Source organism: Trematosphaeria pertusa (assembly GCF_010094035.1).
Source record: "Trematosphaeria pertusa strain CBS 122368 unplaced genomic scaffold BU26scaffold_3, whole genome shotgun sequence".
In the NCBI taxonomy this organism is placed as follows: Eukaryota; Fungi; Ascomycota; class Dothideomycetes; order Pleosporales; family Trematosphaeriaceae; genus Trematosphaeria; species Trematosphaeria pertusa.
The window spans coordinates 935235-962841 of record NW_022987214.1 but is presented as its reverse complement, the minus strand read 5'-3'; the positions used below and the strand labels follow the sequence as shown (position 1 = coordinate 962841).

At 53.3% G+C, this 27607-nt stretch overlaps 13 protein-coding genes across 13 annotated transcripts; 7 read left to right on the top strand and 6 right to left on the bottom strand.

Moving 5' to 3' along the window:
* Positions 1 to 43: 43 nt before the first annotated feature.
* Positions 44 to 2097, top strand: BU26DRAFT_515453 (UBC-like protein). The gene is made up of 6 exons (XM_033828072.1): positions 44 to 271; positions 325 to 358; positions 413 to 638; positions 692 to 1410; positions 1500 to 1803; positions 1857 to 2097. The coding sequence occupies exons 1-6, from the start codon at positions 239 to 241 to the stop codon at positions 1867 to 1869; spliced, it is 1329 nt and encodes a 442-aa protein (XP_033688078.1). The 5' UTR covers positions 44 to 238; the 3' UTR covers positions 1870 to 2097.
* A 338-nt stretch (positions 2098 to 2435) lies between these two features.
* Positions 2436 to 3601, top strand: BU26DRAFT_560413 (uncharacterized protein; the record flags this gene model as incomplete). The annotated part of the gene is made up of 2 exons (XM_033832798.1): positions 2436 to 2909; positions 2960 to 3601. The coding sequence occupies 2 exons, from the start codon at positions 2436 to 2438 to the stop codon at positions 3599 to 3601; spliced, it is 1116 nt and encodes a 371-aa protein (XP_033688077.1).
* A 262-nt stretch (positions 3602 to 3863) lies between these two features.
* BU26DRAFT_214208 (uncharacterized protein) lies at positions 3864 to 5696 on the top strand. The gene is made up of 2 exons (XM_033820688.1): positions 3864 to 4704; positions 5056 to 5696. The coding sequence occupies exons 1-2, from the start codon at positions 3913 to 3915 to the stop codon at positions 5671 to 5673; spliced, it is 1410 nt and encodes a 469-aa protein (XP_033688076.1). The 5' UTR covers positions 3864 to 3912; the 3' UTR covers positions 5674 to 5696.
* An 86-nt stretch (positions 5697 to 5782) lies between these two features.
* BU26DRAFT_515451 (uncharacterized protein) lies at positions 5783 to 6322 on the bottom strand. Its single transcript, XM_033828071.1, has 3 exons — positions 6073 to 6322; positions 5954 to 6001; positions 5783 to 5904 (listed from the first exon to the last, which is right to left on the bottom strand). The coding sequence occupies exons 1-3, from the start codon at positions 6238 to 6240 to the stop codon at positions 5875 to 5877; spliced, it is 246 nt and encodes an 81-aa protein (XP_033688075.1). The 5' UTR covers positions 6241 to 6322; the 3' UTR covers positions 5783 to 5874.
* Positions 6323 to 6781: 459 nt separating this feature from the next.
* On the top strand, positions 6782 to 10066 carry BU26DRAFT_214192 (uncharacterized protein). Its single transcript, XM_033820687.1, has 3 exons — positions 6782 to 7365; positions 7428 to 9308; positions 9381 to 10066. Exons 1-3 carry the CDS (start codon positions 6898 to 6900, stop codon positions 9720 to 9722), a joined length of 2691 nt encoding a protein of 896 aa, XP_033688074.1. The 5' UTR covers positions 6782 to 6897; the 3' UTR covers positions 9723 to 10066.
* On the bottom strand, positions 9829 to 10319 carry BU26DRAFT_214160 (uncharacterized protein). Its single transcript, XM_033820686.1, has one exon. The coding sequence runs from the start codon at positions 10226 to 10228 to the stop codon at positions 9935 to 9937; it is 294 nt and encodes a 97-aa protein (XP_033688073.1). The 5' UTR covers positions 10229 to 10319; the 3' UTR covers positions 9829 to 9934.
* A 115-nt stretch (positions 10320 to 10434) lies between these two features.
* Positions 10435 to 15202, top strand: BU26DRAFT_601263 (HET-domain-containing protein; the record flags this gene model as incomplete). The annotated part of the gene is made up of 5 exons (XM_033835254.1): positions 10435 to 11079; positions 11131 to 12189; positions 13062 to 13398; positions 13478 to 14270; positions 14329 to 15202. The coding sequence occupies 5 exons, from the start codon at positions 10435 to 10437 to the stop codon at positions 15095 to 15097; spliced, it is 3603 nt and encodes a 1200-aa protein (XP_033688072.1). The 3' UTR covers positions 15098 to 15202.
* Positions 15203 to 15535: 333 nt separating this feature from the next.
* BU26DRAFT_547654 (uncharacterized protein) lies at positions 15536 to 17908 on the bottom strand (the record flags this gene model as incomplete). The annotated part of the gene is made up of 3 exons (XM_033831896.1): positions 17449 to 17908; positions 17199 to 17396; positions 15536 to 17164 (listed from the first exon to the last, which is right to left on the bottom strand). The coding sequence occupies exons 1-3, from the start codon at positions 17566 to 17568 to the stop codon at positions 15536 to 15538; spliced, it is 1947 nt and encodes a 648-aa protein (XP_033688071.1). The 5' UTR covers positions 17569 to 17908.
* Positions 17909 to 18297: 389 nt separating this feature from the next.
* On the bottom strand, positions 18298 to 20084 carry BU26DRAFT_214129 (RNA-binding domain-containing protein). Its single transcript, XM_033820685.1, has 3 exons — positions 19425 to 20084; positions 19072 to 19376; positions 18298 to 19024 (listed from the first exon to the last, which is right to left on the bottom strand). Exons 1-3 carry the CDS (start codon positions 19923 to 19925, stop codon positions 18391 to 18393), a joined length of 1440 nt encoding a protein of 479 aa, XP_033688070.1. The 5' UTR covers positions 19926 to 20084; the 3' UTR covers positions 18298 to 18390.
* A 582-nt stretch (positions 20085 to 20666) lies between these two features.
* BU26DRAFT_515445 (glycosyltransferase family 57 protein) lies at positions 20667 to 22803 on the top strand. Its single transcript, XM_033828070.1, has 2 exons — positions 20667 to 21080; positions 21128 to 22803. The coding sequence occupies exons 1-2, from the start codon at positions 20677 to 20679 to the stop codon at positions 22485 to 22487; spliced, it is 1764 nt and encodes a 587-aa protein (XP_033688069.1). The 5' UTR covers positions 20667 to 20676; the 3' UTR covers positions 22488 to 22803.
* On the bottom strand, positions 22514 to 22993 carry BU26DRAFT_515444 (uncharacterized protein). The gene has a single exon (XM_033828069.1). It carries the CDS (start codon positions 22952 to 22954, stop codon positions 22715 to 22717), a length of 240 nt encoding a protein of 79 aa, XP_033688068.1. The 5' UTR covers positions 22955 to 22993; the 3' UTR covers positions 22514 to 22714.
* A 10-nt stretch (positions 22994 to 23003) lies between these two features.
* On the top strand, positions 23004 to 24829 carry BU26DRAFT_449537 (RNI-like protein). Its single transcript, XM_033824714.1, has 2 exons — positions 23004 to 23544; positions 23608 to 24829. The coding sequence occupies exons 1-2, from the start codon at positions 23353 to 23355 to the stop codon at positions 24703 to 24705; spliced, it is 1290 nt and encodes a 429-aa protein (XP_033688067.1). The 5' UTR covers positions 23004 to 23352; the 3' UTR covers positions 24706 to 24829.
* A 168-nt stretch (positions 24830 to 24997) lies between these two features.
* Positions 24998 to 26444, bottom strand: BU26DRAFT_449534 (uncharacterized protein). Its single transcript, XM_033824713.1, has 3 exons — positions 26181 to 26444; positions 25822 to 26128; positions 24998 to 25716 (listed from the first exon to the last, which is right to left on the bottom strand). The coding sequence occupies exons 1-3, from the start codon at positions 26208 to 26210 to the stop codon at positions 25193 to 25195; spliced, it is 861 nt and encodes a 286-aa protein (XP_033688066.1). The 5' UTR covers positions 26211 to 26444; the 3' UTR covers positions 24998 to 25192.
* Positions 26445 to 27607: the final 1163 nt, after the last annotated feature.

Here is a 27607-nt window from a genome sequence, read left to right as displayed (position 1 = left end):
CCCGCGCGTTCTGCCCCTCCAAGCTGTGCTTCACCAGGCTCCACTTCACCCTCACCCACACCAGGCGGCGCCGTCTGCTATTATTTAAGTCATCTCCAACCCCCAGACTTCGCCAAAGCACTCATCTGTCCCACCCCAGCACATCCCACGTCGACAACCCGCTGAAGGCCCTCAGGAGAGACAAAGCGCAGTCTGATCAAGTGAGGGCACAACCACCTGCTTGGTTGCTGTAGCACGCATGTCAAACCAGTCGATTCTCCGAATCACTCGCGTGCGTTCCCATACGACGGCTTGCCAAGATACGGATGTACTAATGAGGCGTAGGAATTGAGCGAGATCCAGCGTGGATCAGATCTATGTAAGAGCCGATATTGCTGCCTTCGCATGACGAAGCTGCTGACGTTTGATACAGCCCTAGCAGTCGCGTGCCGTGACATTGACGTCCGACATGTACGAGCCTTGATCATCGGCCCCCCTGACACGCCCTACGAATTCGGCTTCTTCGAGTTTGCCGTCAAGTTCACCCGGGAATACCCTACCAAAGCACCACAAGTGAATGCCATAACTACAAATGGCGGACGGACGAGGTTCAATCCGAACATTTACGCGGGGGGTAGAGTATGCTTGTCAATCCTTGGGTAAGGCTGTCCGGTGGCCCTTAATCTAGGAATATCTGTCTAATGGTGTACAGCACATGGCGCGGCGAGCGAGGAGAGGAGTGGTCATCCGCTCAGGGTCTCGAATCGATTCTTATCTCCATCCAGAGCCTGATGTCTTCGAACCCATATGAGAACGAGCCAGGATTCGAGGACGCCAATTCCGACTACGACAAGAAGAACCAGGAGGCCTACGTCGCCAAGATCCGACACGAGGCATTGCGGATCTCAGTCATTGAGCGCCTCGAAGACTATCTCGGCATCGATAGGGGGAAGGCGCCGGGAGTAACAGTGTACAATGCAGAAGAGGACTATCAATCCGGCGCGGCTGACGCTCCCTTCGAGCCCTTCAAGGACCTCTGCAAGCGGCGGTTCCTCTGGTACTACGAGTCGTATATGGGCAGTATTGAGCGAGAGATGAAGAAGCACAAGGATGGCGATCGGTTCGAGAAGATGCCGTTCGAGGGTCCCGGAAATAGCATGGACGGGAGCTTCCAGTATTCGTCGCTGAAGCAACGCATGCAGACCATATTTGAGAAGCTCAACGAGGAAGCGGTTGGTTGGGCTGCTGAAGGAATGGTTGCAGTGCAGAAGGAGATGAGTATTGCGAGCAACCTGCAGCGGCAATTCGAACAGATCGTCGAGAACTACAAGAAGAACGACGCCGTTACGCTCGATCTGGATCTCGTCGACAAGAATCCGTTTGTTTGGCGCCTTGTTCTGTTCGGTCGGCCAATGACAAACCTAGATGGTGGTACGTAACGGCAGATTGCACGCGGCGCTAATCCCGGTCGTGGTTTCAATGGCCCGAAGGCCATCAGCATCCGCTAACCGTAGCTTTAGGCATGTTCCGCATCATGCTCTATCTGAGCCCAAAGTTCCCCGATGTGCTTCCGCGTGTCAGGTTTGAGACGCCCATATTCCATCACCGTGTCTCACCGACCGGAATCCTCTGCTACGACGCCGTCCGGAAAGACGACATGCGATCACATATTGAGGCCATCATCGAGGCTATCGAAGAAGAATCGCCAGCGTATGACCCTAGGACTCTCGTCAACCCCGAGGCTGCCAAGCTATTTTGGGGCACACCTGACGAGAAAAAGATGTACAATCGCCGGCTCAGGAGGTCGGTTCAAGACAGCGCTGAGTGAGTGTCCAAAGTGGAGCCTGGAGGTCTTCAGAGTGCTGACAGGACTACAGAAACTGCTTCTAGGCACAGCTCTCCCTTAGCCTGCTGAGCAGCATACACGAAGATATGTCACTTTCAATGAATAGAATGAGGGTTGATACCCGGATCCTATCACCTACGGGGTCCACGGCTATGCACGGTAGGAGTTCGGGTCCCATTTCGGTCATGATAGCATAAGCACGAAGCGTGGCGTTGGTCTGAAAATTAAATTCAATATACGTACTAGCTCCTCCAATACCCAAAATGATCGGTGTGAGGCGAAAACGCGACATGAGATTGTTAATTGCATTGACATGCCAAGCTCGGAACCCGCTCTGCCAGGTACTCCCTAAACCGTCCAAACCTTCGCCAAAGACTAAGAGGGCTCTGGATCCCCTCAGGAAGAGGCGTACCAAGGATAGCGCTTGGTTCAATCGCCCTATATGGCGAACGGCGCCGCAGAACCCCGGGATATTAGCGTGTTGCATCCGCGCGAGAGCAATGCCCAGCCCTCTGCCAATCGCAGGGGGTCAATGCTCCGAAAGCGACCTCAATGTTTCTTTCGCAAATATCCAGATATCAAACATCCAATTGTGCAACCCTCTGCAAACATGTCCACGCCGCAATCAGCCCGCTCTCTCGGGAAGGTGCTAGTCGTCGGAGGCTGCGGCTTCTTAGGCAGTCACATCGTAAACCTCATCCTCAAGCGACACCCTGATACACAAATTTCGGTCCTCGATTTGCGAACCAATTCGAACCGCAACGCTAGCCCCAGCGTCTCGTACCATGATGGCGACATCACAGACGCTGAAGCGATCAAATCGCTCTTCGCCAGCATCAAGCCAGATTCCGTGATACACACTGCCTCCCCGCATTTCAACGCGCCGCCGGCGATCCACGATAAAGTCAACATAGACGGAACCAACAATCTGCTGAAGGCGTCACAAGAGACGGGAGTGAAGGTTTTCGTGTATACTAGCACGGCCAGCGTCATACTGGGCCCCAATACGGAGCTCGTGAATGCGGATGAGCGATGGCCCTTGGTCACAGGGGACGCGCAGCCAGAGCACTACACCACCACAAAGGTAAGGAAACGATACCTAGCTCTACGATTGTGTGCTGATCCTCTATACAGGCATATGCCGAGACGGCCGTGCTCGAGGCGAACCGAACACCTGCAGGATTCCTTACATGCTCCATCCGCCCCGCAGGCATATTCGGCGACGGCGATATCCAGACACTCCCACCAATGGTGGGTGCGTACCGCAGGGGCCAGACAAAGTTTCAGGTTGGCGACAATAACAACCTTTTCGACTTTACCTACGTTGAAAACGTGTGCCACGCGCACCTCCTTGCCGTCCAAGCTCTTCTCCACACGCACAAGATACTGCCGACCATCCCACTAGATTCCGAGCGTGTCGACGGCGAGGTATTCTTCATTACGAACGGACAACCGGCGTACTTCTGGGATTTCGCCAGGGCTGTGTGGCATGAGGCCGGCGACAGGCGACCCCTTTCGGGAGTGTGGCGCCTTGACAAGGATTTCGCATTTGCGGTTGGCGCGATATTCGAATGGGTGTTTTGGTTTCTTGGGAGAACTCCAAATGTAACAAGACAGCAGGTCAGATATAGCACTTTCCCAAAGTACTACAACATCGACAAGGCGAGGCAGCGGCTGGGCTACAGCCCGATTGTCGATCTTGACGAGGGCGTTCGGAGGGGCGTTCGACACATATTGGAGAAGGAGGAGCAGGAGAGGCAGAAGAAGGGGCAGTAATGGCAAAATAATGTTCGAATATTCCCGTAGTAAATTTATGAGGTACTTCTTCTTTTGGAGGCTTTCGCTGTATATAGGTGCATAGGCTCCGTAAATGTAGTAATATAACTCGAATTCAAAACAGTAAGCTTGGACTCGTCAATGGCCATAGATTCGGCCTTTTCTACGCATCCTTCCAGTCGGCCTCTGGCAGAGATCACGTGATGTTACGGAAACATTTCGGCCCGCGCTGCTGCACTACGTCGGTCAACAACAAAACTGACTTCGACTTCCCGCGTCTACAATGCCAGTATGGAGCGCACCTCACCGCCATGTCGCACTCGACGCTGCCCGCGTCCGCATATGAAGCGCTCGAACTCCCGCCAGCAACAATTGAAATTCTGACGAACCCAAAGCCTGGTGACCCTCTTGCCCCCGAAGCATCACCAAATCTGTTGCAGGGCGCGCAGAAACCTGAGCAACCCCTAGCTCCAAACGAGTCATCTATTATCCTTTACGCTGAGCTCCTGCTACATATTCGGACGGTTACACTCTTTGCTTCTCTCCGCAGCTTCCACACGCGCGAGACGAAAGCTCAGCTCGCTACCGACGGCTTTTCCATCACCGTTACGCATGAGGGCGAGTCGGCAACGATCCATCTCCCGATCAAGGTGAAGGGAGGAGGGGATGCGGCGCTTTCGCTGCCGGCACAGCCACCGAGCAAGGAATTGACTCTGCGGCTACAGATTGAAGAGAAGGAAGGCACCGACTTGCTCGGGACGCTGCGGTCTGAGCAGAGGAATGCGAACCTCGTCCCCTGGGATGGCGCATCCCTCAATCACATCCGGGCTGTAGAAATCCGCTGCAAGAGTTGTCAGGGCGTCATTGCGCCTGCTAGTAAAGTTGGTGAATGGAGAGACTTGCCCAACGAGAACTGGGCTGAGATGATGGACTTTTGGCATTGCCACAAGCCCGATGAACATCATCTGCATGACCACAATCGCCATGCGATCGTCGGCAAGAAAGGCTACGCCGCTGGCAATCGACTCAAGGCAGTCGATGGCGTGGGATTCGTAGACCTCGCAACCTTCTTGTTGAAAGAGCAGGACTGCGAAGGTGCCGAGGTATGTTATCCTTCCTTTCTCATGATTTTCAATTCTCCTTCCGTGTTACTCCACCTGGGTATGGTCATTACCACGTGCTTCCGGGCGCAAAGAAGGCGGCCCCAGTCAATACGCCATGGCGGTGTCGCCGATACAAACGCCCTAGAATGATAGGCCCATACACTTAACTCGCAACATTGCGCAAATCCTCTTCCCTCGGTTGACGGGCTTGCCGGTGGTGTGGGGGAGCGGCCCGATCGTTTCACTGCCTTTATGCCCTTAGGCCATTGGGACTGGCGGGATAAGATTTGGCTACATTCTTTCGAGCATTCGGTGTGTCATTCTATGATGCCGCATGCTGACCAATTGCAGTCTCCATCAGAGTGCGACTCTCAAGACAGCACCTTATTCTGCAAGCAATGCAAACACATGCTGGGCACCAAAGATGCCAGTTCTGACGGCTGGCGAATATGGAAATGGTGTATCAGTATCGCCTCCGGCTCTAGCTCAAGGCCAAGCATATACAGTATCCAGAAATGGATATCTGCCCGCCTACTATTCCTGACAGAGAACCAAGGTGTCCGGAAGTTTCACGTCCATCCTGATACCGATTCACCGCAAACTGCTCCTATTTCCTCGCTACTTATTTGGGTCTTCACGCCAGATCTATTCTACTCATCTTCTATCCCTTCTGACGATCGAAATGGCCCTACCAGGTCTATGAAAGTCTTCTATCAAAGCCAGACCTATACACCACCCCAGACTGGTGAGCCAGAGAGCGCGTCGATAGAGGACGTCGCGTTTCCAAAGGAGCTGTTTGAAGCATTAGAAAGGACGTTGAAAGAGAGTCAGAAGCTGGTCCCAGCCAGCGCAAGAAGGTTTCAGGGTTGGGAAGTCGGGCTTCTAGAGAGGTTCGATCTCGGAGATATGAAGAGCCTTGCGCTAGAGCAGTGCGACCAAAGTACTCAACAAATCGACGCATCGGCTTGAAGTAATCATCAGGTCATTGACAGGTGACGAAAAGACCGCAAGCTTCTCATTTGGCCCTCCAGCCACACTCCGCATCAAGCGTACATTCTACATTCCACCGACCCATCCATTCGCCGAACCACGCCCAGAGCACTCCTCCCTTTCTTTCTTTCCCCGTTTCCCCTCGAATTTCACCGCTCGAGCCTGCCCAACCTGCTCCGCTCATCTTCGTCGACATTCGGCTATTTCGCTCTAATCTTGTCAGGAAACATTTTCAAATACGGGTAGGGGGTGGACGTGCTGAGGAGAGTTTCCTTGGAGCGATTATGCAGTACGAATTTTGTACGATCTGGAGGGAAGATAGTGAGTCCTGCTTTCCAGCTTATTGAACTTATGGGGTACTGGTTAACAATCACTTACTTGCACTTCGTACGTTCCTGCGCCGAATTTGATCCTCAGCAAGGCTGTTAACTTGGTCGGGTTTATATGCCTCCCTGGAATGGATTGAGCGGACCCCAAATCAGGCAATTCATTGTTATGTTCTTCCGATAGGCGACACTGTGTCCCGATGTATGAGGAGGGGTCCATCGGGGTTGTTATGGTACGTCCGTGACAGCCGTGAACGGCCTCTGGGTCTTGAGTTTCGAGAGAAAGATCTGTTGTTGCCTTGGGAAGACCTCATGAATACAACGGCGATACCAGTCTGTCTATAAGGGAAGCACTGGGAAATCCTGAGGATCCCAATTGTCATGCTAGGGTTTCAGCTGGGGGCGGCAGAGGACCAGGCTGCGCCACGCCTCTACGATTTCACCGGCTGGCTTTCGAGACAGTGGATGGTTTTGCAGCGTTGCATGACAGCGCCTAAAAGAAGGCAACTAATAAAGCCACACTCAGGTCGAACACGCGCTCAGCCCCTTCGCATTGATAGGAGGGGCTATCATCCGCTTCATTTTGGATTCCCAGCCTGCCCAGTCCATCAGGCCGAGCTGACAATATGGCCATATATATCGTGACAACTCGTTGCAGCATTTCGGCCTTGTTTCCAAGCCAAATACACCGCGCCGTACTTGCGCTGTTTCCCAAATGTATTATGCGCACCGATAAGGTGGAGGGTTTCACAGGCCGTACGCGAGGCATTTCGGTCGGGAGCTCATCCTTCAGCAGCCCTACACGCGCCAAAGCCTCGTCCTCCCAATTCCAATACCGGAGCCCCAAACACGGACTTCGGCGTTATCGAGCGCTGTAATGGTGAATATGCACACAGCGGATGCTAACCGTGGTGCGTACGGACCCGGTTCTCCAGAGCCTTTATCGCACGACTTTGCGCAGACCACACAACGACCCAACTGCGCGGCCACCTGGATGAGCAACCCTACTAGCTATGCCTCAGTCACCGACGGAAAGTGCCTCACGTCCTCACTGGATCCCGATATTCGGCGCGACTCGCTCTTCAGATCATCACGGTTCGGCTACAGAGGCCATGACGACGGCTTTCGATCTTACGCACACCTGCCGTCGGAATCGATATCTGGTGCTCAATTTGGGTGCGACATGACGCCCTTGTATTCAAATACGCAGACATGGCCCCAGCTGGGCTATAATAAGGTAAATGTTAGCCTCCCATTAAGACCGGTCAATTGTACGTCAGGCGACTGGAGTGTACTGAGGGCTGAGCCTTATCGAAAGTCAGACGAGGACGCTACAACATCCTCAGTGAGTCAACCTTGTTAGTCCTCTATAAACCATGCCCTTGGATACTGACAGAATCCAACCAGAGTACAACTTTCGATTCTATCGAATCGTCTGCTGAAGGGAGTTATAACCCGGAGCGACCTTATACGTCTTCTCTGGGTGTCCCAACCGACTGGGATGGAAACTACCCCGCTGAGCTGAGCATAATTTCAGATGCTGGCGACCAGCAGCAGCTGCGTCAAAAGCGAGCCTTTGCTCCCGGTCCGGATGTAGTTCATGAAGAACCTAGGAGGGAGGAGCGGCTAGATTTGTGCCTGCCGTATACTTTTCGGCATCAGTTCCAGACTGGCATCTTCGACGCTCTGGTGCAGACACGTTGCACGGAAGCCTACATACCCGATTTTGGATTCCTTCCCAAGGCTCAGCTTTGTCGCCTTGTGAACCCAGATTCTGTGGCCCGAGAACTGATGAAAGATCTATCGCACATCCATACTCCGGAGAAGATAAGGAACTATGCAGAAGCCGTGTGCAGAGAAACGGAGGTAATGCACGGGGGCAAGCAAAAGATCAAATCCTTCCGAAAAATCTTCGCTTTGCTTGTCCTGGCCGAGACATCATCGTCGATTCCCTTATTCCTGGACGAGGATGTGAGCGACCTCGACCTACCTCTGGCCTCGCTGCAAGTTCGCGGGACAATTGAGCTCCGCCGTAAAGACGAATCAGGAAAACCGTCTCAAGTTCCCCTGCAGTCCTTCAGGCATGGCATGTGGTCGCCCAACAAGCTTTGGAATTTCAATAAGTATCAGTGGATAATGTTGGCACCATTCTTCTCCCAGGACAAGTCCGGCGATGTCAAACATTATCTCCTCCGAGATCAGCATATCCTGCCATTTGTCGCCTCGCAACAAGCAGACGATGACAACGCTGAATACCACGGCGGATTTGGAAAAGTATTCATGGTGCGAATCCATGAAGAACACCATAATTTCGGTGACAGGAAGCTATGCGACCGCGGCTTTGCCATTAAGCAGCTGTACGAGAGCGATCGAGAGTCCTTCAAGAAGGAGGTCAACATTCTAAAGAAATTCAGCGGAGAGAGAAGCCACAGACACATTGTCTCGCTTTTGGCAACATATGAGCAGTTCAACAAGTTTCACATGATCTTCTACCGCGCAGAAGGAGATCTCTTTAGGTACTGGAAAGAGATCGAGGCCCGCCCACAATTCAACTACGGAAACGTGCTCTGGGTGGCTGAGCAGGGTGCAGGTATTGCCGACGGCCTGTTGCGGCTTCATAAGCACCGGACCTTCACTCTTTGCCGCCCTAACACCGAAGAAGAATTGGCGCGAAAGCCAAGTGGCGAAAGACGTGTCAAGATCATCGATCCCAACTGGCACCGACAGCGAACAGATTCGGTACAATCCAGTGGCGCCAGAGAGCAGCCCGTTAGCCCAACTTGGATGCCCGAACGACCACATCCAGCAGGGGAGCAGTGTCCAAGACCTTCATGCCGACGACATAGCAGCGAATTTCCAATTGAACAGTACGGTCGCCACGGTGATATCAACCCAGGAAACATACTCTGGTACGACGACAGCGACGGCGATAAAAAAGTGCTTAAGGGAACTCTCAAGCTATCCGACTTTGGGCAAGCAGAGCTCAACTCCTTACGAAGCAGAACGAGGCGAAAGAGTGTCGCCAACACGCTGACTTATCGACCTCCGGAATGCGATCTTCAACCCAAGGCCATTCGCCAATCATACGACATTTGGTGTCTAGGCTGTGTCTATCTGGAGTTCGTAGCCTGGGTGTTCGGAGGCGAGGAGCTTCTGACGGTGTTCGGATTGCGAAGGATGACCCGAGACATCTTCTCACATAACCAGAAAACTGATACCTTCTTTGAGGTAGTAAGGAATCAGGACACGAATCATCCTGGAGTTAAGATCAAACCAGCAGTCACTCAGGTATGTGATATGATTCCAAATTCCGGACAAATCCCCGCTTCATTGATATCGTTCTGAATCACATGGTTATAGTTTATCAACGAGCTACATCAGCACGAGAACTGTACCGAATACTTCCACGAGATCTTGGACATGATTCAACACAACATGCTTGTGGTGGAGCCCAACCACCGCAAGTCTTGTGAGGAAGTCCGAAAGGCACTGAATGTCATGTACCAGAAGTGTCTCAAAGGCAAAGACTACGCGGCGAACAAAAACCCGTGGTGTCCTTTCAGGCTTACGGCGGAGCCTCCGACACCTCCGGTAGAGGTTGAAATGACAGGAGACGCGGAGCAAGTGATTGACGAGAATTTGCCGAAATTTCAGCTCCATCGGGCTCGGCCCGCGAGAAAGTTCACGGCCCGCAACGAGTAGCGCACCACTCATCTACTTCTATAATACTAGCAAAGGCTTAACTACATCAATTTGGGCGTCTTGAGCTTGTTGGCCCTACAAGAAAGATCATGAGGGCTATCTATTTGCAAGTATTTTCCGTTTACCGCATTCGTCTAGAAGCTGTCAAGCACTGGAAGGTTCTCTGGCCTGTCGACGGCTCGGCCCAACACGCCACCCAATACACAGGGCGGCTAATGGCCAAGAGCTGAAACGTCGCCCAAAAGGACCCGAGGCGGGCGATCGCCAATCTCCAGGTTCGGCGCTTCTAGAACAGGCGGGGTCCTATGTAGATATGCATCTGTCCTGCACGTTGCCGAATATTGGGGTTTCCCCTCTCTCCCGCGCCGAGCTGAAGGACGCCAGAACATGGGGGCCAGCCTTCCCAAGCATGTCGTAAAAGTATTTGTCAATTGTATGAAGCTGAGGACTTGTATTGCGTTACTGAATGCGGCTCTGTGGCGAAGGATAAAGTGGACACTTCGCATCGGATGTTCCCAGCACTTGAATTGTTCTACCTCACCATCTCAAAAGGCTGTGAGTACTAAATTCGCCCTTTTCGATTCGTTATCTGAGCTAAAGTACACCTATATCCATCTTTCTTAGCACTTGAGGCGACATTGCAAACAACTCTAAGATAGGCTAAAGCTGAGGGAAGCTATATCCTTCCATGACTGGTAGCTCCGGGTACACAATGGACGAGGATGACGAGGAAGAGGAATTCGCCCTCCGACATCGGCCACCAGCCCGCGAGTCTCTGGCGAACAAGATACTCACTTCCCTCGAGAGAAGCACCTTCGACGTCAAGCATGAAGATTTTCTGCCAGAAGACTGCATCGAGCACCTTGTAACACGGGAGGCAATTCAAGATGAGCTGCGGATTAATGAATTCTATCTCCAGATGGCGTCTGCGAAGCAAGAACGTATCATCAACTGGATCCACACAGAAGCCAAAAAGGTCTTCGCCATCACCGTCCAATGCCTCGCAGCCCAGGATCTGCTTCCATCCATACAACGATTCAAGAATAAAGGATTCAACGATGCTAGCCTTCCTGTGAGGAATCCAAGGTCTCACTCTGATTCGAGTTGCCTATCGCCCCAAACCCACGAACATTTTCGTCCAGAAATCTGGGGCCCGTTCCCCCTCTACAACTTCTACGGAAATCAGTGGAAGTACATAGCGCCGGTGTTCTCGCCCAACCAGTACGACTACAATCTCTCATCCGAGTGCATATTCCCCTTCACCGTAGACGGTGCAATACCCAAAGTTGGGGCATTCAGTTCCGTTTATAGGGTCAAGATACACCCGGCCCATCAAAAGCATCCCAAACTGCAGGACGTAAGTAATGCCTCTCGCATCAGAAATCTGAGGATTGACGGGCTTCTATAGGTTGCCATTAAGGAGATTAAAGTCAGTCGAGGCGATGACAAGGCAGGGACAGAGAGTGCCTGGGAGACGGAAGCGAGAGCGTTAGAGGATATCAACAAGCTTGATCATAAGCACATCGTCAAATGTATCGCCGCCATTCGCAGGGGCGACAGTCGCTACTTCATGTTCCCTTGGGCAGACGGGGATAGCCTTCGCGACTTCTGGGACAGAACACCGAGACAGGCCCCCAGCAAAGAAGTTATCCATCAGGCGATACTTCAGCTAAGGGGACTAGCGGACGCTCTTGATAGTCTCCACAACTTTGATGGCGGGCATACTAGGCATCACGTCAACGAAGACCAGACAGATGCACAGCACCAGGATGTCCCCGAGATGCGAGTCCACAATGAACTCAACGAATTAGGTGACTACGAAGATGCGCCCAACCAAGAATCGATCAGGCACGGTGACCTGAAGCCCGAGAATATCCTCAGGTTCCTAGACCAAGAGACGAAGCTGGGAGAACTCAAGATCGCTGATATGGGTCTCGCGAAGCGCCACGTAGTCGAGACCCAGGATCGAGCCCACCTCACGAGCACTCGATATGGGACCATCCGGTATGAAGCCCCGGAGACGGTAACTGCGATCCAAGGGCGGTCGCGTCTGTACGACATTTGGTCTATGGGGTGCATTACTCTCGAATTCATCATCTGGATCTTGTACGGAAACGAAGAGCTGAATAGTTTCTACAACCAGGTGAAAGGCGCCGGTCACCAAGTTTGCCAGTACTTCGAAGTCCTCGAGTCCCGGACGCCGATGCGGGCCAAAGTACATCGTGTCGTGCTCTTATGGATGGACCAGATCCAAAACATGGACCCGGAGTGCTCGCAAGAGTCAGCCATCCGAGATCTTTTGAGCGTTGTCCGCACGAAGCTTCTTGTTATTCCCCTGCCTCCGAATCGGACCAGGTCGTTCAACCCTGGTCCCGGCCTAGTGCCACCAGCCGAAGGAGAGCAGATTACCCGTTATCGTGCTACCGCGAGCGAGTTTCGCGACGCTCTTGATGGCATATTGTCCAAAGTAAGTCGACCAGGCTATTTGCTAACAGGGAAGACCCGAGACAATATCAAGCCGCCAGCGCCCAAGTCGGATGACATGCTCTCTCCGAAGGCAGCGCAGCGACCGGATGGCTCCGCGATTCCGCGAATGAATCCTCCGACGGGGCACGTAGCAAGTGGAGTTGTGTCCCGATCTATTAGAGTGAGTTCATGTATCATGACATCCAGGCCATCCTCTCTGACAGTGCCAAGACTGTAGGTACTCTGATTGAGGTTATCTAGAGACGTTCGTGCTAAACGAAGCCTCTTTCGCGTTCTTAGGATGTAAGTGGATCGCGATAACTACCTATAGGTAGAGAAAATGTTGACTCTATTCCCTATAGTATGTAAGTACTAGTAACGAACCCCTCAAACCGAGAACTTGCCTGACTTTCCTAGGCCGTAAGTGCACTGTTTGCCTCTTATTTCATTTCCTCAAAGCTGTGCCTCGGTGCTCAGGATTCATGCAAACCAAGGTAAATCATAGTAAGCCACTTATGAGGAACGCAATTATCCCACTAGGGGAGCCTGACACATCGTCGCCTTGGGCGACAACATCCTGCCTTCGGGCAGATTTGGGTGGAATATCTCATTATTTTCTTTCTTCGCTATAATCGCGTCAAATATATTCTACTCACTCGATATGTTGCTAATTAAGTGTCTTGCCAATGACAGCTGGTAAGTACACTGAATAGATCGTCCTCTCATCCAACTAACTGTGATTCTCAAGCCGGTATGTCACACCGTATTAGACGCGTCTTTGCTACTTTGACACCTAACATTTGTACTTGCACACTAGCCAGTAAGTCCCTAGAATGTCATTCAACTTTTCCGGCACTCACTGACCACGAAAAGCTTAAAGGCTGGGAATTTCCGGTCGACAATACTTTCGCTGAGAAAGTTGTAGCTCAAGTGGGGTCCCAAGCACTGTCACCACGGTCGTCCACGCCTGCCCAGCTCTGCGAGCGATGCATCGGTCTGAACTTCTGGGCTGGAGGATTTGCATTCGAAGATCATGTTCATGCTCTGCAAGAGCGCGCTAAAGTCTGCGACTTCTGCAAGATGCTTCATGACGTTTGCGGGAAAGGCGACGCGCCCCGAGGTCGGAAAGTCCGGTTTGAGCGCATGCAGTCAACTGTGATGATGGTGGGAAGCAATCCGTTGCCTGTACTATCTATTTTTCGAAGCCCTGGTAAGTGGGAATTGCACACAGTTCGGAGAAGGCTGTGGTATGCGATGTGATTGCTAATCATTTCCCTCTCTCTCTGAAGAATCGAACCCGCCGCTGCAAATCCAATTAGGACAGCCGGAGCTTCCAAAGCCCGGAACAGACACTTTCTTCAAAATCACCAACCTGTGGCTCGAAGACTGCAACACGAACCACAAAGACTGCCGACCCGAAACTCAGAAAAGCCTCCCCACGAGGCTAATTGACGTGGGCACCCTTGAAGCCCCTAAGCTGCGCCTCCTAGAGTGCCGTGAGGAGAAGCTCTCAGGCTGCGAGTACATCGCACTCTCGCATCCCTGGGGCGATCAAAGCAAGCACCCACCGTTCACGACACTGCGCAAAGACCCCAGTGGCGCGGGTCGTGAGGTCGACAAGTTCAAACATGCCATTCCATACGACCAGCTTCCAGCAACTTTCAAGGATGCGGTGGACTGTACGCGAGCGTTGAACATCCGGTACGTCTGGATAGACTCCCTCTGCATAATTCAAGGCAAGGATGGGGACTTCAATGAAGAGGCGGAGAGGATGGAAGATGTATTTAGCGGCGCGTATTGTGTACTTGCCGCAAGTCGCGCCTCAGGCCAGTGCGATGGCTTTCTAGGGAGCAGGCCGTGGCGTGAGTACATTACTTTCCAGCGCGGAGACGAGAAGCCCTTCTACATATGCAAACCTATCGATGACTTTAGCCATCATGTGTTAGAAGGCACATTGAATCGTCGCGGCTGGGTATTGCAAGAGCGGGCGCTCGCTCGACGGACCATTTTCTTCACAGAGAGCCAAACGTACTTCGAGTGCGGCTGCGGTGTACGATGCGAAACGCTAGCACGGATGCATAAGTAAGTTTCCCCCATTCGAAATACCTATGCTATCAATATCCTCACACGTTCGACCTAGCAACATGGCCGACTTCCTCGGCGACCCGAAGTTTCCAGACAAGGCCTGGCGCACGCCGTCTCGCGCACTCAAGATATCCTACTTCCAGGACCTTTACCAGCAGTACTCCCGCCTCCAATTCAGCAGAGATGAAGACCGCCCTTTTGCCATCGCGGGCCTCGAAAAGCGTCTTCAAAAAGCGTTTGGGACGAAAGGCGGATACGGCATCTTTGATGACGGCTCCGGAGGTGGGCTTTTTCATCGAAGCTTGTTGTGGCAGCGCGGCGAAGACGAGGTGAGCATGGTGCCCATCCTCTTCCCTGTGGAAAGAAATGTCAATGTTCCGAGCTGGTCATGGATGGCCTACAAGGGAGGGATTGGCTATACCGATCCCCCATTCCAGACCGCGGAATGGGAGAAGAAAGAGATTCGGCCCCCGTGGACGCGTGGCGGGAATGAAGAGGCGGAGACGACGCATAAGCATATCGATATGTCGTTGACGGCTACGGTGAGAGATTTCACCGTCGCTGGGAGACTGCCGGCTGAAGTCAGGCTGGTCTATGATACGGAGAGGACAGCCTCCGATGGGCAACGTCCTCAATGTATTATTGTGGCTCGGTCTAAGGATGGCAAGACGGATCGGGACAAGAGGCACTATGTGCTGATTGTTACGCCGATGCAGGCAACTGCGGCTCGTGGAGAGAAGTTGTATAAGCGCGCAGGCGCGGGATACATGCCCGGGAAGTATATTGCTTTGGAGAAGCCCGGTATTGCGGCAAAGATATGTTAGCTACAACCTCATGGTCATCTGTATATTCGGCACCCCGGGACAATCGAGCCATTACCGGCCCTCGTCCACGCTAATCTATCAACGCATAGGTCTTCAAGCAACGTTCGAAAAATCCATAACTATTCCACTCCTTCATCAATGCAGGTAGAAGTAATCAAGACCAAACCATTCCAAACAATCTCAACCAACGCAATTTGCACACGAGTTCTACCCGGTGGCCTAAATACACAAGAGAGTCGACATTCGTGAATGAGAGTGACAAACAAGCCCACGTTACATTCAACGCTTGGAGTAGCTATAATGCATACTAGAGGAATCACCTTATAGCGGTGCGCATAGTAATAACGAATGATGCGCATCTGCACATACAAGCATTCCCCTGAAAGCATCATGGATTAGGGTCAGCATTTTTAAGCGGAGTTCCCACTTACCAGCCCTTCAAACCAAACGTATCTCGTCGGACAGATCACTGAACTGCAAAGCCTCTCCTTTCATCAAGCCATGCACATACGCCTCCCCAAGGATCTTAAGTATTCCGTCCCCTTCCGGGCGTAGAACGAACGGGACACATCCACCTCGCAACACGGCAACCGTGTCGTTCGCATGTACTCCCTCTGGTACCCGACAAATGTACCCTCGCTTGGTAACGCCAATGGAGGTTCCACTAAACGCAAGCTCTATTGCTTTTGCGAACTCGCAGGCCATGCGTCGTGTGCGGGCGTCGGAAGGCTGGTCCATGTGTTCAAGTTCCATAGTGTAGGCGTCAGAATGTAGCTCGTACTCTGATGTTGCTTCTTTATCCTCATGCGTGACGTTGGTGATGAGTGTCCTCCAGAAAGCGTTCATGAATCCACCTTGGTCCCCATAGATCTGGTTTCCAGCACAAATGACTGCGGTCCATATGGTCTGAAATTCTTGCGCGAGTAGCGGACGCATCTTTTCGTCCCACTGAGGGGAGAAGAACCCGGCCACGAGTGGGATGTAATTATCTGACACAACGGCAAGCTGATCGATTATAGAACCCTTCGTAGTCAGCTGCGCATAGCTTTCGTCGAACGAGACCTCCGACGCTAGGTCTGCGCTGGCGCAGTAGAGTCCTTCGCTTGGGGATTCAGCGTGGCGGATAAGCGGAAGAGCGATTTCAGCAGGACAGTACGACCAGTCGGGCGCCCAGCTCGGAAGAGGGATACGTTTGGACACAGCTATGCTGCTGAAAAGATCAATCGTGGTATCGTTTTCGAGTATTCTGACGGCAGTCGTGGTGTAGAGGTCCTTGACGGTTGTGGAGTCTGAATAATCGGGACAGATATTAAGCGCATCGCAGTCGGTAGCGAGATTGAGAAATGCAAAGACCTTGTCTCTCGGGTCACCACAATCCCACTGATGACACGTCCTGAGTAGCTGCCAGAGAGACTGATTGAAACCCTTTTCCGTAAGGTAATAGCTGCGAAGTGAGCCGAGTGTATGAATACGGTCCACTCCGGAGCCTTGACTAGCGAACTTTCCCTCCAAATCTCGTTCCGTGTAGCTGAATATGCATTCTTCGGGAAGGGAGCCCTCGAGAGCCAAGTCTACTATTTGGTAAAGTACCCACTCCTCCATCCTGAACCCTCCGCATACCAATACAATGGACAGGTTAGCGACGAATTCCTGTACAATCCAAGCCCTGCTGGACCATGGCCGTCGGAATATTTTCCTGATTGCGTGCCAGCTAGGATGGTCTGATGAAGGTAGCTCGAGGTACTCGAGATCGTAGTTATGGAGCATGGTGAACGAGCCCTTTCTCCGGATGGCGTAGAACCTCGCTAACTTGGCTAGAAGCTCAAAGCCAGCTCGAGAATCCTCTTCCTCTGGCCCCATGTATGTGACTACAAGGGCTGCCTTGGAGTATATATCGGTCATGAGTGGGACCTGTACATTCTTTTCCGGGGCGTCCTGGTTGATGCAGATGGCGTCTGCCCAGATAAGCGGTTCATCTGGACCGGATATTTCTGGTGTGTCCGGATCAATAGCCGCAAATTCTTCGTCTAGGAATCTGAGCGTATCCTTCAATGCCGATTGCAGTGACTGTAATACCTAGCTGCTTGCCGGAAACACAGACATGATGATTAATGGATGGACAGCCCCAGACGTAGGATAGAGCAATGTATGGAGGTGCAGATCGGAGCTCTGCTTGTACTAGGGAATATGATATCTTGCCGTCATCAACGCCGTGAATCTTGATCAAGCGGATTGAGCTGGCGCTGTTAAGCGGTTCATATTCGTAGAGTGGTTGAGGAGAGGTCGGATTGGCGGGCATCTTTTCAGAGTTAGTGGAGGCAAGAGAAATAACGCCGGGGTCCTTAGCATACCTTCCGGCTTGTGTGGTTCCAACGTAGTAGTGTTTGTGGGAGAAGTGAACTCTTCATATGATACTTGGCAACAATCGTCGCTGAAAAACCCAGTCGTCCTTTCATGGTGTGATGTTTCATTTCTTGTGAGACTTTCTATGCTCAGCCTGATGGACAGATGAGCCGACTCTCATGGCGCCTAGCTCCCCAGGCTGTGGCGGTGGCTGTTGCATCTAAGAAGCTCGGCAACCGCTTATCCGATGCCGCAGAAGGAAGCGCGGCCGGCGAATCTTCAATGCCACGGTCCTAGGCCCGACAATTGTATGACATGCCGAGTGACGGAGCTCGCAAGACGCGGAAGTTGGTGCGCAGCAGTAGATCGCGAGACCGCACAATGGACGGAGTCGCGAGATGTATCAAGGTATCATGGTAGGCCACATGCTGTACGAGAGAGTAGACGTAGGCATACTCAGTATGGGACCGCGAAGGGTGTCGAAGTTGCGTACATTCCGGGTGGGGTTGAAGAACCCACACGCCAGTCTCATTCTAGCCTAGTGCTCAACGTACGTTCATCTCTTGAGCAATCCGGCATTCTTGAGTGGAGATCTCTTTGACTTAGAGGGCGAGCATGGCACACAATCGAAGTCAGTCACATTGACAAGGATGGATGACTATGAACGCAGATGTGATACACTACAGAGACAGGTGGTGCCTATTTGTAAGCCTACCCGGCCAGTGGATGAGACGCGAAAAGGAAAGAAAACACACTACTTTTGAAGGCCTACTACGCCAAAGCGAATGATGAGCAAAGAGATAATCTCCGCATCAGTGATCATCCAGAACCAACAGCCTCCAGATCGGGGGATCTTACAACAGCTGGTTCATATGCGACCCATTACTTACCATCAGAGATCAAGGCATGATAGATCTTAGCCCCAATGGCGACACCTTGAGAGAAGACATCTAGAAAGTGACCTTCGAGCCCTTGAAGTCGCCGAAGCCTCCACGGTTGGTGGAGAAACCCCCGCGGCCTCCTCGAGCACCTCCGCGACCGCCACCACGACCGCCACCTCGCCCGCCAAAGCCACCTCCACGACCACCACGGTCTCCGAAGCCTCCACGGCCGCCACGACCACCGAAGCCACCTCGTCCGCCGCCACCGTTGTTGTCACGAGGCGCCGCGAAGTCAATGCGGATGGGGCGGCCGTCGACGTCAGCGCCGTTCAGTGCTTCCAAAGCAGCCTTGGCCTCATCAACGGTAGCGAAGTCAACGTAGCCGAAGCCCTTTGGATTTCCGCTCTCCCTGTCGGTTGGAAGGGAGACGCGCGTGATCTCGCCGTGCGCACTGAAGATCTCATGGATAGAGTCATTGGTGGAGTCGAAGGAGAGGTTGCCGATGAACAGAGTGTTGTTAGGTTCGCTTCGCTTATCGCCGAAACGCTTCGCGCGGTCATTTTGCTTGTCCCTCGGGTTCTGCTTGTCCTGACGGGGGGTGCTGAAGTCAATGTTCAAAGCACGTCCATCAAGTTCTTGTTGGTGCATCTCATCCTTGGCTTTCTTGGCGGACGCAGCGGAGGCAAATTCAACGTAGCCGAAGCTGTTCTAGTTAGTATCGCTATTGTGAAGAGATGGGAGCAAACCTACCCCTTGGGACGACCGGACTCGCGGTCGGTGATAATGCGGCAGCCAACAATCTCTCCGAACCCCTCGAACTCACGAGCAAGCCACTCCTCATCAATGTTCCAGCTCAGGTTTCCGACGAATAGGTTCTTGATGCCTTCGTCGGCAGCCTCGGTCTTAGTCTTCTTGACGGCGGGCTCAGCGGCGGCTTCTGCCTTGCGCTTCTTAGAAGGAGCCTCAGTCTCTTCCTCCTCGCTCTCACTAGCCGAAGAGTCGGAATCGTCGGAATCGGACTCCGAGTCGTCAGAAGCAGAGTCCTCATCGGAGGTCTACGTGGTCAGTATGGACACAAATCGGTGATACGATAGAGCACTTACCTCAGCCGTTGTGGCTTTGGCTGCGCTGTCCTTAACCTTCATGCCGTTTGCCTTGGGAGCGGCAGCCTCTTCCTCGCTCTCACTCTCGCTCTCCTCATCGCTGCTGTCCGAAGAAGCAGAGCTCGAGTTGTCGGCTTTGGCAGCGGCCTTAGCAACGACGTTGGCCTTGCCGTTAACAGGAGCCTTTGTCTCGACTTCCTCGTCTTCGCTGCTGCTTGCAGAGGAGCTGTCGCTATCCGCCTCGCTCTCGCTCTCGCTGGTCTCGGGCTCAGGCTCGGACTCAGACTCGGACTCCGGCTCGGGAGTAGGTTCCTTCTTGGCCTTTTTCGACTTCTTCAGCTCCTTGCCGGCGCCATGGCTTGTAGCAGCGGACTTGGCAATCTCCTTACTCTTCGCCTTTGGGGTCTGAGCAGGCTTGGTGACGCGACCCTCCTTAACGGCGGAGAGTTCGGACTTCTTTGAGTCCTTCTTGGAGGGCTTGGCGATCTTCGTCTTCGACATGGTGACTGATGGAGTCTAGTTCTGGGATGTATCAGTATGGCGCATGCAGGAGGTTGCTCCTTGGCAACGAGGGAATGACAGGAAGGAAAAGAGGATGGACGAGAATAGTCCCGTCGCCGGCGCGCAGATCTCGAGGAGATCATGCTGCGCTGATAGCCCGCTTCTTGGATGTCTCAGACTGCGAAAAGCCCACTGGTATCTCTCGAGACCGCACGAAGCGGAAATCCCTCAAGCCCACGAAAAGCCCACAGAGCCCACAGAAGGATGGCCTCGGGGCAGCGTGTTCCCACAAATGCCGAGAAGACAGGATAAAAGCCCTCAGTAGCGAAAAGCCCTCTGATGAATCTTGTCGTCTCTGGCGAACGACAGATGGTACCTCTGAATGTGTGTGTGAAGGAAAATGTGCCTCAGTGCCCACTGACTTGATAGTTTCTGGTAGTTTGGAGAGTAGTACTCTCGTGCAAAGCCCTCAGTAGCCCTCAGTAGCCCTCGAAAGCCCACAAAGGATGTCTCGAACTGGTGCTCGAGAGAAAGGGTGCCGGTGTGGAAAAGAAGTGGTGGCGGGTGGAGAGGAAAGAGCGAGGCGGGAGAAAAGTTCGCTTTTGAAAATTTCGGTGGGGGTGGTCCAAGCTCCCAAGGCGGTGTGAACCGTGGAATTGCCGGCGCGCGAGCCCCTATTGGGCACTAGCGCCAGAAGGTAAACGTCGACCGAGACGCGGCCTCGATGCTCGCCGCGAAGAAATTCGCAATCATGGCTTCCCCCCAGAGCCATAAGCCGCGCCGGCGGAGGAAGATCGAGGAAGGCTCGCTCGCTCACGTCACACACGGCACACTCGACCTAGATCAGAGCACCAATGCTCGAAAGCCCGCATTCCCGCTCGTTGCGTTCCTTTGGCCTGCAAAAGGCACAGTATCGCAATGGGTCACGATACCTCTGATCCTCATGGCTGCTGGCCTCTTTCGATGGACTACCGGACTGTGGGAATACTCTGGGTTTCAATCGCCACCAATGCACGGGGACTTTGAAGCTCAGCGACATTGGATGGAACTCACGAAGCACCTTCCAGTCTCGCTGTGGTACTTCTACGATTTGGAATGGTGGGGCCTAGACTATCCTCCTATGACTGCATACCACAGCTGGCTGCTAGGAGTCATGTATGTTTTATCTTCTACTATCCAAAAGCATTGCTAATTTCCTTCAGTGGCTCTGCCATCAACCCAGAATGGTTTGCCCTCGACGAATCGCGAGCGCTCGACGACCCGTCGCTGAAGATATACATGCGAGCCACTGTTTTCATCACCGAGTACCTCACATACATCCCGGCAGTAATTATCTTCCTCCGCCGGTTTTCTCGGGCCGAGGGGGTGAATGTGTGGGAAGCATCCATTGCTCTGGTCGCAATCCTGATGCAACCTGCGACTATGCTCATCGACCACGGTCACTTTCAATATAATACGGCTATGCTTGGCCTTACTCTCGCAAGCATGTCTAGTATGCTGGCGAAGCGGTACTTGTGGAGCTGCGTCTTCTTCGTTGGCGCGCTTGGCTTCAAGCAGATGGCCTTGTTCTACGCTCCGGCTGTCTTTGCGTACCTCCTTGGGATATGCGTCTTCCCAAAGATCAACCTCCTTAGGCTTCTGACGATCGCCTTAGTCACGGTCGCTTCCTTCGCCTTGCTCTATTTACCTTTCCTCCTTGGCATTGTATACGATACGTACAAGGGTGTTCCTCAGAGAGATCTCCCGTTACCGCCGGTTCTTGCCTCTTTTCCAATCCAGTTGCACGACGAGGCTTGGTACTACCCCACCATTCTACAACTAGCGCAGTCAGTGCACCGGATCTTCCCGTTCGCTCGAGGACTGTTCGAAGACAAGGTCGCCAACATCTGGTGCGCGATCCATACCTTTTATAAGCTCCACCAGTATCCGACCCCTTTTCTTCAACGAGCCGCGCTCATCGCTACGACTGCTGCGATTGGCCCGCCATGTCTCATCATTTTTTTAAAGCCGAAGAAAGAGCTTATGCCTCTTGCCCTGGCGGCCACATCCTGGGCGTTCTTCCTCTGCTCATACCAGGTTCACGAAAAGAACGTTTTGCTCCCACTGCTCCCAATGACGGTCCTGTTGAGCGGACATAACGGCCTTCTACCTTCGATTCGCGCATGGGTTGGACTCGCTAACATGCTCGGGGTCTGGACCATGTTTCCATTGCTGAAGAGGGATGAGCTGAGAGTGCCTTACTTTGTCTTGTCGCTCCTATGGGCATACCTCCTCGGACTACCTCCGGTGTCCTTCTCCGCATACCACGAGGGAGCCTCGGGCGGACTCGGTCTTTTAACGAAGATCCTTCACTTGAACATCTATGTGGGCATCGTTGGTTGGCACGCCGTGGAAGCGTTCGTTTCCCCACCGAGCAGCAAACCAGATATGTGGGTTGTGGCAAATGCCATCCTCGGCGCTGGCGGGTTCGGTATCTGTTATCTTTGGTGCCTATGGACGCTCTTGTGGAAGAGTGAGCTTTTGGGGAAGGCTAGCACAAAGGCGAAGAGCAAGACGCAGTAAAGGAAAGGGCGATGCTTCACGTTTTCGATTACCAGGCATTTTTTAAGTTACAGATACCCATTTCTTACCGGACGTTGGAGGGAAGATTCAGGTTCCATTCATGTACAAGTATGGCATACATATAACCACGTCTAGTGCTCCCGCAATGCCCGACGCCGTCCCATGCTGTGTATTGTACATGCCTCCCGTTGGCAGTTATAGTACACCAGTTCCACCACGGACTCGTATCATATCTTGAATCCGTACCCAGCCATGCAGTCTTTGTACTTCGTTACGAGGTCGGCACACTCTTCTTGGGCGTTGTTCGAGCTGGAGAAGAGCATGCACTCGTCGCGCTTGGCTTTTTCGTCGGTGCAAACGCAACAAGGCTGCCATAGGATGTTAATTCTCTGTCCACACGCTAGGAACGGACTCGATACCTTTGGTTTCGCGGGCGTGTCGGAAGAGGTCTTGAGGTCTGCACCCATGTTGGCGGCCGTCGGCGGAGGTGCCGGTGCTGTCATCCAATTAGCCTAGGGCTGTCGCAAAGACATCGCGCAACCCACTTGACTGTCCTGAACCCATTGCCGTGGTATTGGAGCTGCGGGTGGTCTTTTTTCTGCTTAGCAATTCTTGAGGAACATTTCGCTCATGTCATCAAGCTCGGCCTTGGCACTCCCGCGGACCGACCGCGCCACAGACTTGCAAGGATCCGACCGCGTGGCGCGTGCAACTAGACTCCACCACGCATAACACAGCAAAACAACAATTCTTGCATACCCGCCAGCCAGCAAGCACCACGCGCGCACACATCCTTTCCTCTCTTGTTCTCTTGCTCGAACGCCGGTATTCTTATTCCTCGTGACATCACTGTATTTTGCACGCGATGTCTCCGTCCAAGATCTTCTCGCTCGAAGGCAAGGGCCTCAAGCTCACAACCGCCGAGGACATTGAGCCGCATATCAAGGGGCTGAAGGAGAATGACGAGGTGGAGGAAGTCCATTTTCTGGGTAACACACTAGGGATAGGGGCGAGCGAGGCGCTGGCGAAGGTGCTGGAGACGAAGAAGAAGTTGCAGGTTTGTTTACCCGCCGTGACAACGCATCACTCGACTCTCGCGGGCTAACAGATGGCTTTGTAGGTCGCAAACTTCGCCGATGTCTTTACCGGACGACTGCTCTCCGAAATCCCGCCTGCGCTGTCTCATCTTCTTACCTCCCTTCTCACGCTGCCTGAGCTGTATACCGTCAACCTATCTGACAACGCCTTCGGCCTAAACACCCAGGCGCCGCTCGTTGACTTTCTCTCGCAGCACGTTCCGCTCCGCCACCTGATTCTCAACAACAATGGGCTCGGCCCCGCCGCTGGTGTCCTCATCGCCGATGCCCTTACAACGCTCGCTGAGAAGAAAGAGGCTGCCAAGAAGGACGGTAAAGACGTCCCCGACCTCGAGACCGTAATCTGCGGTCGCAACCGTCTGGAGAACGGCAGTATGGCCGCCTGGGCGAAAACTTACGCCGCGCATAAGGGCGTAAAAGAAGTCAAGATGGTCCAAAACGGCATCCGACAAGAAGGCATAACGCACCTCCTTTCCAACGGTCTCTCCCATGCCTCCAAGATCGAGGTTCTCGACCTGCAAGATAACACGTTCACCGCAACCGGCGCGAAAGCCCTGAGCAACGTCGTTGGCGGCTGGACCGAGCTGAAAGAGCTCGGCGTTGGCGACTGCTTGCTTAGCGGCCGCGGGGGAATCGCGCTCGCTACGGCTCTACAGAAGGGGAAAAACTCCAAGCTGGAAGTGCTCCGCCTCCAGTACAACGACATCAACAGCAAAGGCATCGCCGGACTCGCAGAAGCACACACCAAGTTGCCCGCTCTCCGTCGTGTCGAGCTCAACGGTAACAAGTTTGACGAAGACGACGCAGCGATCCAGAAACTCCGCGAAGTGCTTGAGGAGCGTAAAGATGCTGCTAGAGTCGATGATGAGGAGGATGACGAGTACTGGGGTCTCGACGACCTGGATGAGTTGGAGAGCGAGGAGGAGGAGGAAGAAGAAGAGGAGGAGGAGCTCAAGAGGGCTAGTGAGGAGGAGGGAGAGGAAGAGGGAGTAGAGGTTGAGGAGAAGGCAGCGAGGGAGCTTATTGCTGCTCAAGAAGCTGAGGAGGAGAACGTGCCGCAGGAGAAGGATAAGAAGGTCGATGAGCTGGCCGATGCACTGGCTAAGACGGAGATTAAATGAGCTTGGTTAGATCGGCCTGTACCTTGAGGAAGGCTTATGGATTGGATGGCGTCACCGTGTGATTGGCTTGTGTATAGGACCGGGGAGATACCATAGATAGAATTCATACGTTCAGCGAATACCGACTCCTCGCCGTGCTCTCTGGCGTCCTTTACTTGTCATGTTCACCACCACTGGATAGTACAGGCGGATTTGCGAGCATATGCGACTCTGCTCAGGATAGAGTGGGCTGAGAAAAGGCAGTCAAAAGCACTTCATTGAGATTTCACTATGATCCAGGCAGTGGTTCATCGGCACCTCGCAACAACAAGCGAATTCCATTGGGTACATGATGTTCATTATCGTTGCTTCATGATCAGCGGCCAAAGAGCCTCATATCTCCATGATTCGTCTAACCTTTCCATACCCATGTCCACGTCCACCATCATCATGATCTGAACAGGGCCTGGAAGCCTCCGGGCTCGTGTATCCCATAACCATCGCTACCCTAGTTTGCCTCTACAGTCGGGTTCTTGTCGGCGAAGTGGAGGGCTTCAGCGGCGACGCTGCCCTTTTTGACGTGGCCATGGGCGCGGTGCTCGCGGCTCTGAACGTACGCCGCCTCGTCCTTGGTGATGTGCTCCGGCTCGTTCTCGATCTTGGATCCAATGGTGAGCTCAGCCATCTTGAGGTTTGTCTCCTTGTCGCGGTGAGATTGCTCCTCGGGAGCGAGGCCCTTGCCGACGGGAGAGGTAGCCTTGACGGTGGCGTTAACGGAGCTTTGGCTGTTGGTGTTGTCACTCAAAGAGAGGGCGCGGCTACGCTTCGCGGCAACAGATTGGGCGTGGGCAGTCAGACCTCCCTTCTCAGTGTGGCCGTGAGCGCGGGCCTCCAGGGAGTGTAGATAGTCGGCTTCCTCCTTGGTGACGGTGCCCTGCTCGACTTTGGGTTCGATCTTAGCGAATTCCCGCTGGAGCTCAGCTTCGAGTTCGGGGTGGGGTGCGTTGGTTTGGCCGACTGCACGCTGCATCACTGAAATAGAATGTGTAAGCAGCAGCTTCATTGCATCAAAGGTGTAAAAACAAAGCGGACCCGGGCCGGGCGGTGGCCAGATCGAGGGGACTGGGAGACACTTACTGCTGACAATGCCCTGGGTAGTCTTGAGGACCTCAGGCGTAACGTCCTTAGGATTGGTATCCACAGCGGCCTTCAGGTCATTGACGACGGTCAGAATGGAGGTCTGAGGCCCCTGGCCGAGCTGCGGCACTTGCTCGTGAACGTCCTGCGCGGCGACCGCCAGAGACTCCACGGCGGAGATGATCTTGGCCGACCGCTCGTCTCGAGCCTCGTAGTTCTCGCTCAGACGGCGAGCGTCCTCGGTGGTGATGCTGAGCGGTTCCGTCTGCAGCTTATCCAGGACCTTCTGCAGGTGTAAGTGGAATTGCTGATAAGGCGGTCAAGAGACGGATGATGAGGATAGGGAACGGATGACTTACAGCATCCTTAGCGTTGTCGGCGGAGGACATGGTGTTGGTAGGTTGCGTCGGTGTTGATTGGGCGCTGAGGGGCGTTTGGACGGGCGTTGACGAGGTCGACGGTGTTAAATTAGTGTTGAGATACAAGAAACTCAGGCGGCGGATATTTATCTGTTGACGATGACGTCCGTGCTGCGCGCTCTTGCCGTTGACGGTGAGACAACTGCGCGCAAACGGATGCAGCCGTGCCTTCACCGAGCCGGAATGCCTTCACCGCATCAACGCGGGGCAGGAAGGAACCGACTGGTGTCCTGCATAGCGACACTCGGATGGGTTTGGGGGCTTCCGACCTCCTCTTGACAGTGTTCTCTAGGATTGCTTAATGGGAAGGAAGCACTGGCCAGGGGGAAAGACCTGGTCCGCACTCTGCTGGCTCCAGCAACTCCTACTGGATCTGACCTCAGATCAGACGGGAGAATGGACTCTGATCAAACAGACTGTAATTGCTGGACTAGTCTATGGATCAAAGTGGTAGCAGTCGGGTACAGGCGCGCATTACGAGCGCGCCGTCGACCCGGTGAGCTCTTTTGACTAAATTCTAAGGGACCTACCTAGGTATTCTAGTTTTGCTGAACTAGAATTCTAGCATAACTCCAGCAAGTGCATCTATCTCCTTCGGGGATGCGAGGCCTGAGCTCGTCGCGTGGCACAGGAGCGAAAGACTAATAAAAGGAGAATCTGACTTTGAGAAGAATGTCCGCATGAGAAGCTAGGCGTGAGAAGCGAATAGCCAGAAGACATACCCAGTGACACTATTGCAAGAAGTGCCCAAAAAGAAGACTATCCTGACTTGGGCTTACAATGCTGCCTTCACCTACGAGCCTTCAGAGGTCAAGAAGGTGATTCCACAATAATACGCCTATGAGCGGAGGCGGATCTTGGAGCGCGACTGTCTCACCGAGGCAAATGCCCTTCCCCACGGGCATTGCAAGAAAGAAAGCCGCTACCTAATCTCGACGTTGATTCCCAAGCGACGTGAGGGGAACAAGAAGAGGCCACAACGAGCGGAAGTGTTCGGCATCGTTCTCCACATTCCAGACACTGGAAGTCTAGGGGTCTCTCGGCGGGGCAGCCTTCGTCACAGGGACTCGTATACTTTCCACCAGCCGATCCGTTGCCAGACCATCTGAAGGCAGAGAGCGCCCTCTCATCTCTTGCGGCACGTTGTTCCGAGCCGCTGTAACCGTGGAAGTCCGACCGGTGAAGAGACGTGTCGATAGGGTTCTATTATGGTCACAATGATATTCTGAAAAGCTCAGAGAGATCAGATCAGATCAGATCGATTTGTGGAGAGAAAATCGGGGGCAGGGAGCGGCCGGGGGTTGCGAAGCTCTGGAGACATGGTGGAGACAACGTAGTCGTCGTCTCGATCGCGAGGAACCCCCACG